This window comes from Salmo trutta, chromosome 34, assembly GCF_901001165.1.
Source record: "Salmo trutta chromosome 34, fSalTru1.1, whole genome shotgun sequence".
NCBI lineage: Eukaryota > Metazoa > Chordata > Actinopteri > Salmoniformes > Salmonidae > Salmo > Salmo trutta.
In genome coordinates this window covers 19411457-19419760 of record NC_042990.1, presented here as the reverse complement: position 1 = coordinate 19419760, position 8304 = coordinate 19411457, and the positions used below count along the sequence as shown (strand labels likewise).

The 8304-nt window shown below is 43.3% G+C and overlaps 1 protein-coding gene across 1 annotated transcript in view; it reads right to left on the bottom strand.

Moving 5' to 3' along the window:
• Positions 1 to 394: 394 nt before the first annotated feature.
• LOC115173752 (delta-type opioid receptor) overlaps positions 395 to 8304 on the bottom strand; it is a 44949-nt gene continuing 37039 nt past the window's right edge. Inside the window, exons 2-5 of the mRNA XM_029732117.1 lie at positions 2478 to 2710; positions 2087 to 2209; positions 1391 to 1685; positions 395 to 1227 (exon numbers count right to left, since the gene is read on the bottom strand). Of these exons, the coding sequence (XP_029587977.1) occupies positions 987 to 1227; positions 1391 to 1685; positions 2087 to 2209; positions 2478 to 2710 (892 nt within the window). The 3' untranslated portion in view covers positions 395 to 986. The remainder of the gene's footprint in view (positions 1228 to 1390; positions 1686 to 2086; positions 2210 to 2477; positions 2711 to 8304) is intronic.

Below are 8304 nucleotides of genomic sequence, written 5' to 3'. Positions count from 1 at the left end.
GGGAGACTAGTCAGGATTAAGGGAAAGATCAACGGAGCAAAGCATAGAGAGATCCTTGATGAAAAACTGCTCAAGAGGGCTCAGAACCTCAGACTGCGGTGAAGGTTCACCTTCCATCAGGACAATGACCCTAACCACACAGCCAAGACAATGCAGGACTGGCTTTGGGGCAAGTCTCTGAATGTCATTGAGTGGCCCAGCCAGAGTCCGGACTTAAACCCAATCAAACATCTCTGGAGAGACCTGAAAATATCTGTGCAGTGACGCTCCCCATCCAACCTGACAGAGCTTGAGAGGATCTGTAGAGAAGAAGGGGAGAAACTTCCCAAATACAGATGTGCCAAGCTTGTAGTGTCATACCCAAGAAGACTTGAGGCTGTAATTGAATACATTTTAGAATAAGGCAGTAACATAACAAAATGTAGAAAAGGGGTCTGAATAGTTGCCGAATGCACTGTATCTACTCATTTGGTGGTTTCCCTTACCCTGTTGCCTATATTTTAAAAACATCCCCAGTCCCATATTTGTGCAGCTTGTCATCAGTCAGAAACAAGGATGACTATTTGATGAAACCATGTGGCACTCTTTGGACCACTGTCCTTGACAACATCCTGTGTATTCTCTCTGCAGCCAGACATCCATTTGTCACAAACCAGAAATGCGCTACTCAAAAAGCCCTGGCACCGTCACAGATTGTCTCTGGATAGCGGGAAATGATTTATGGTGAAACATTGAATCTGTCTCCTTCCGAGCAACAATAAAGAACATTCCTAAATCTCACTGGGAGGAATATCAATGATGTGGTCAAAAAAAAACCTATGGTGTGGTTTGGGTCCCTCTTTACTGACAACTCTGTGAGTCTCACTAAATCATTGTTTATCCTGTCAGAACTCTGTTGTAGAGATCTGGGTGACCTCAGACTGCAAGTCTTGCTGGGCCCTCCTGGATTGAGAACCAGAACCACAAGGGATCTGGTCCATGCCTAGTCATACAGGCTTCCTTTCCTTCCCAGCTGCAATCGGAGCGCAGACTGACACGGGTTCCCTGTTGGCATTCCGACCCGTGTTGAGAGAGTTGCGTTCCACGCGGGTCCGGCACGGCAGGCAGAAGTCCCGGAAGCACCTCTTGAAGTTCTCGTCCAGGAAAGCGTAGAGAACGGGGTTGAGACTACTGTTCATGTAGCCCAGCGCAATGCAGAGGTGCCAACTGGCTTTCACGTAGGGGTTCCTGTTAATAATAAGCAATGATAAATTATGTATAATAAATTTTATTTTATGCCCTTTTTCCAAGTAATTTGACCTAATAAAATAAGCAAGATTAATAAAAAAGCAATACAAGCACACAGTAAAATTAACAAGAAAATAAAAGTACACAAAACATAAATTCTTACCTAGAGTTGATCTCCACCAGGGTCTTGATGATGATGAAGATGTGGATGGGTGTCCAGCAGATGATGAAGGCCGCGACGATCACGAGGACCATGCGGGTGATGCGGCGCATGTTGCGATCCTTCTCCTTAGAGCCGGAGAGCAGGCGGACACTGCGCAGACGCAGTATCATCAGACCATAGCAGATGGTGATGACCATGACAGGGACGATGAAGGCAAAGATGAACACACAGATCTTCGTGACCGTGTCCCAGTACCAGTCAGGGTCGGGGAACTTCAGCGTGCACATAGTCTGACCTAGGAAGAGAGGGGTGAAGGGGCGGAGAGAGGGGTGAAGAGGCGGAGAGAGCGGTTTTGACCAAAGATTTAACATGCTGTAAATTTGCAGGAAGAGAGACTTATCCCCTTATTTAATGGGATTAAAAAACAGACAGTTCTAGAGAGAAGACTGTAGTAGGTTTATGTTATAGAGATCATTTATATGTTGACCAAAGATTTAATATACTGTACATTTTTGTAGTAAGAGGGATTTATCCCCTTATTTAATGAGATTAAAAAACAAAGAATTTAACAGAAATATTCCCCAAAACATGTTGAGTTTCAAATGATGAAAACTCCAACATGGGTGAGGCTATACAAGAAATCCTTTGAAAGAAGTGTAAAGAAACGTGCTTGCTAGTTTAACGATGCTGTCTCACCACTGTCTGTCGTTTTGGTCACAGCCATGACCATGATGGGCACTCCAATGGCAGAGGACAGAACCCAGATCAGAACGTTGATGATCTTACCCTTGGCAGGCGTCCTGAACTCCAGGGCTCTCACTGGGTGACACAGAAAATTACGGTTCAATTGCAACATATATTACAGCGACTGCTGGCCTTTTTTAATTTTTATGTGGTGGATTATTGGTTCTAAGCACCCTTTCATTTATTTACGCGAGAGGATAGGAGTTGATCTGGATGCATTCCAAATGGCACCCTATTCCCAACTAAGTGCGCTACTTTTAACCAGAGCCTAGGGAGGCTCTGGTTAAAAGTAGTGCACTATAAAGGGAATAGGGTGCCATGTGGAATGCTTCTCTCCCTTTACCTGGGTGGCACACAGCGATGTAGCGGTCCACAGACATCATGGTCAGGGTGAAGATGCTGGTGAACATGTTGTAGTAGTCGATGGCGATGACCACCTTACAGAGGACCTCTCCGAACGCCCAGGTCCCCATCAGGTACTTGGCGCTCTGGAAGGGCAGTGTGCTGGTGGCTAGGGCGTCCGCTAGAGCCAGATTAAAGATGTAGATGTTGGTGGATGTCTTCATCTTGGTGTATCTGTGGACAGAGGCAGAGAAATTAGTTAAGTAGATGTTGCTATAAAAGCATCTGTTGGTTTCTTCGAAGATGAGTAAAGATAATTGATCTCAACAGCAAAACATGCTATTCTAATTGTTTTCGGAAACATTTCTATTTCTATCTGAATGAGTGATTAAAGATTAAAGCATTACTGAGCTACAAGTAGCTCTAACCACATAATTCAGTGTATAGTTTTTCTAAAGCATTGTCATGATCAGATCATGATCACTGTTTAAAGATGAACATTTTCCTGATAATATTTCCCACTATGGATCTGTATTAGATCATAACTACTTCTGATATTTTTTTTCTTCTATTCCACTAAAAAAGACCAATTTAGAATTTCCGTAACTCCCCCACAGATAAGTGTTCTTTAGCGTTTATTAATTAGACCTTCTCAAGAGCATGTTGGTTGACTCACTAGTTACAGAGATATTGGCTTAATGGGGACAGCAACTCTCTGAAGGCACAATATACAACTGAAGTCATAAGTTTACATACACCTTAGCCAAATACATTTAAACTCCTAGTAAAAATTCCCTGTCTTAGGTCAGTTAGGATCACCACTTATTTTAAGAATGTGAAATGTCAGAATAATAGTAGAGAGAATGATTTATTTCAGCTTTTACTTCTTTTATATTCCCAGTGGGTCATTAGTTTACATACACTCAATTAGTATTTGGCAGCATTGCCTTTAAATTGTTTAACTTGGGTCAAACGTTTCAGGTAGCCTTCCAAAAGCTTCCCACAATAAGTTGGGTGAATTTTGGCCCATTCCTCAGAGCTGGTGTAACTGAGTCAGGTTTGTAGGCCTCCTTGCTTGCACACGCTTTTTAAGTTCTGCCCACACATTTTCTATAGGATTGCAGTCAGGGCTTTGTGATGGCCACTCCAATACCTTGTCTATTTGGAAGACCCATTTGCGACCAAGCTTTAACCTCCTGACTGGCCGCTCAGCGAGGAAGAAGCCACTACTCCAAAACTGCCATAAAAAACGCACACTACGGTTTGCAACTGCACATGGGGACAAAGATTGTACTTTTTGAGAAATGTCCTCTGATCTGATGAAACAAAAATAGAACTGTTTGGCCATAATGACCATCGTTATGTTTGGATGAAAAAGGGGGAGGCTTGCAAGCTGAAGAACACCATCCCAACCGTGAAGCACGGGGGTGGCAGCAGCATGTTGTCAGGGTGCTTTGCTGCAGGAGGGACTGGTGCACTTCACAAAATAGATGGCAGGAAGATTATGTTGATATATTGAAGCAACATCTCAAGACATGAGTCAGGAAGTTAAAGCTAGGTCACAAATGGGTCTTCCAAATAGACAATCACCCCAAGCATACTTCCAAAGTTGTGGCAAAATGGCTTAAGGACAACAAAGTCAAGGTATTGGAGTGGCCATCACAAAGCCCTGACCTCAATCCTATAGAAAATGTGTGGGCACAACTTAAAAGCGTGTGCAAGCAAGGAGGCCTACAAACCTGACTCAGTTACACCAGCTCTGTCAGGAGGAATGGGCCAAAATTCACCCAACTTATTGTGGGAAGCTTGTGGAAGGCTACCTGTAACGTTTGACCCAAGTTAAACAATTTGAAGGCAATGCTACCAAATACTAATTGAGTTGATGTAAACTTCTGACCCACTAGGAATGTGATGAAAGAAATAAAAGCTGAAATAAATCATCCTCTCTACTATTATTCTGACATTTCACATTCTTAAAATAAAGGGGTGATCCTAACTGACCTAAGACAGGGAATGTTTAGTAGGATTAAACGTCAGGAATTGTGAAAAACTGAGTTTAAATGTTTTTGGCTAAGGTGTATGTAAACTTCCGACTTCAACTGTATATTCTATCTTAACTGACTTTGTCTTCAAAACAGTATTCTGTTAGTCATAGCCCATGGGTCTGTATGTAAAAGGCTGTAGAGGTACAGACTACACTAGTGTTGTCATTGGTTTGCCTAAAAGAGCACAGTGCTTGTCGATTAGATTTTTGCACTCCGCTGCACGGCTTTGTGGATAAATTAAGTCAATTTAGTCAATGGTCCAGATGTGTGTGTTCACCATCAAAGCTATTGCCTTTCAAACACCAAAAGGACAACAAAATTAAACCAAACACTCAGAATGAAGTAAACAACATTTACTGGAATATGGAAATCAGCTCTGGGCGTTGGTCAGTTGTTGACAGTGACTGTAAGCTCCAAACCTTACTGTTCCCTGTTGCCCAGTAATAAATACATTGTAGCCTGTTGATTTTCCTCTCCTTGGTCGATAACATGTATTAACAGTCCGTGCACTTACAGCTCATACTGCATAAACACTACCAGCCAATTCCCTCTGGGGACTGGTGCTATAATGGAAGTCAGCAAAGAGACCTAGAGCCAGAATTGTGATGACCATCCCATGTTTAGGCATCCCATTTGCGTATGAGATTAATGGTGGGTTAGGGGTGAGAAGGGGCAGGGCTATCGAGTGCCTGCTGCTGAGAGCTGCTGGTCATTTGCTGTTTTCTCTTCTGCTCCTTCGGCTCCCACAGAAGTGTTAAACCCTGCTGACTCTGCACTTGACCTGCTATTCATTTCAGTCAAAATACGTCTCATCAAGTCACACAGAAACGCATGCCAATGCACATATAGACACACGCATCTAATTACCAGACAACTGGAGGCTCTAGTCCTCGATCTCGATCAGGGGAGGGTTGCGATTTAATCACAATTGGTTTTGGAGTTGGAATTTGATAAATGTCCTCCTTTCTGTAATGAATTCTCCCTGTAGTTAATGAACTAATCAATATGTGGTATGGTAAGACAGAGCTCTGAGCTCTCAGCTGGGGTGGATTTATCTTTCGTTGTGCTCCTCTTGCACACAAAAGTCTCTTCACTGTCCTTATTCTGCCTAATATCATGGAGCGATGAACTGAGACAATCAAAATGGCCTATTGCATACATATCATCTCAGTTCCCCGAGACATACAGTGAGGGAAAAAAGTATTTGATCCCCTGCTGATTTTGTACGTTTGCCCACTGACAAAGAAATTATCAGTCTATAATTTATTTGAACAGTGAGAGACAGAATAACAACAAAAAATCCAGAAAAATGCATGTCAAAAATATTATAAATTGATTTGCATTTTAATGAGGGAAATAAGTATTTGACCCCTCTGCAAAACATGATTTAGTACTTGGTGGAAAAACCCTTGTTGGCAATCACAGAGGTCAGACGTTTCTTGTAATTGGCCACCAGGTTTGCACACATCTCAGGAGGTATTTTGTCCACTCCCCTTTGCAGATCTTCTCCAAGTCATTAAGGTTTTGAGGCTGACGTTTGGCAACTCGAACCTTCAGCTCCCTCCACAGATTTTCTATGGGATTAAGGTCTGGAGACTGGCTAGGCCACTCCAGGACCTTAATGTGCTTCTTCTTGAGCCACTCCTTTGTTGCCTTGGCCGTGTGTTTTGGGTCATTGTCATGCTGGAATACCCATCCACGACCCATTTTCAATGCCCTGGCTGAGGGAAGGAGGTTCTCACCCAAGATTTGACGGTACATGGCCCCGTCCATCGTCCCTTTGATGCAGAGAAGTTGTCCTGTCCCCTTTGATGGTGGGGATGGTGTTCTTGGGGTCATAGGCAGCATTCCTCCTCCTCCAAACAAGAGCTCCAATTTGGTCTCATCTGACCACAACACTTTCACCCAGTTGTCCTCTGAATCATTCTGATGTTCAGTGGCAAACTTCAGACGGGCATGTATATTTGCTTTCTTGAGCAGGGGACATTGCCCCCTCCCAGTTAGGGGGAGTGATGAGCTCTACAGCAGAGTCTCACAACTCAATCGCTGGATGAAAACTGTTTTCTGCCCCTCCCAAAAGATAGAATTTGTAGATAACTGGCCCTCTTTCTGGGATTCACCCACAAACAGGACCAAGCCTGGCCTGCTGAGGAGTGACGGACTCCATCCTAGCTGGAGGGGTGCTCTCATCTTATCTACGAACATAGACAGGGCTCTAACTCCTCTAGCTCCACAATGAAATAGGGTGCAGGCCAGGCAACAGGCTGTTAGCCAGCCTGCCAGCTTAGTGGAGTCTGCCACTAGCACAGTTAGCGTAGTCAGCTCAGCTTTCCCCATTGAAACCGTGTCTGTGCCTCGATCTTGGTTGGGCAAAATTAAAAATGGCGGTGTTCGCTTCAGTAATCTTACTAGTATAAAGACCTCCTCCATTCCTGCCATTATTGAAAGAGATTGTGATACTTCACATCTCAAAATTGGGTTAGATCCCTCACTTCCAAGGCAGTTATAGTCAATGAACTAATCACTGATCATAATCTTGATGTGATTGGCCTGACTGAAACATGGCTTAAGCCTGATGAATTTACTGTGTTAAATGAGGCCTCACCCCCTGGTTACACTAGTGACCAAACCCCCCGTGCATCCGGCAAAGGCGGAGGTGTTGCTAACATTTACGATAGCAAATTTCAATTTACAAAAAAAAAAACAATGACGTTTTCGTCTTTTGAGCTTCTAGTCATGAAATCTATGCAGCCTACTCAATCACTTTTTATAGCTACTGTTTACAGGCCTCCTGGGCCATATGCAGTGTTCCTTACTGAGTTCCCTGAATTCCTATCGGATCTTGTAGTCATAGCAGATAATATTCTAATTTTTGGTGACTTTAACATTCACATGGAAAAGTCCACAGACCCACTCCAAAAGGCTTTCGGAGCCATCATCGACTCAGTGGGTTTTGTCCAACATGTCTCTGGACCTACTCACTGCCACAGTCATACTCTGGACCTAGTTTTGTCCCATGGAATAAATGTTGTGGATCTTAATGTTTTTCCTCATAATCCTGGATTATCGGACCACCATTTTATTGCGTTTACAATTGCAACAAATAATCTGCTCAGACCCCAACCAAGGAAGATTAAAAGTCGTGCTATAAATTCTCAGACAACCCAAAGATTCCTTGATGCCCTTCCAGACTCCCTCTGCCTACCCAAGGACGTCAGAGGACAAGAATCAGTTAACCACCTAACCGAGGAACTCAATTCAACCTTGCGCAATACCCTAGATGCAGTTGCACCCCTAAAAATTAAAAACATCTGTCATAAGAAACTAGCTCCCTGGTATACAGAAAATACACGAGCTCTGAAGCAAGCTTCCAGAAAATTGGAACGGAAATGGCGCCACACTAAACTGGAAGTCTTCCGACTAGCTTGGAAAGACAGTACCGTGCAGTATCGAAGAGCCCTCACTGCTGCACGATCATCCTATTTTTCCAACTTAATTGAGGAAAATAAGAATAATCTGAAATTTCTTTTTGACACTGTCGCAAAGCTAACTAAAAAGCAGCATTCGCAAATGGAGGATGGCTTTCACTTCAGCAGTAATAAATTTATGAACTTTTTGGAGGAAAAGATCATGATCATTAGAAAGCAAACTACGGACTCCTCTTTAAATCTGGGTATTCCTCCAGGGCTTCATTGTCCAGAGTCTGCACAACTCTGCCAGGACCTTGGCTCAAGGGAGATACTAAAGTGTTTTAGTACTATATCTCTTGACACAATGATGAAA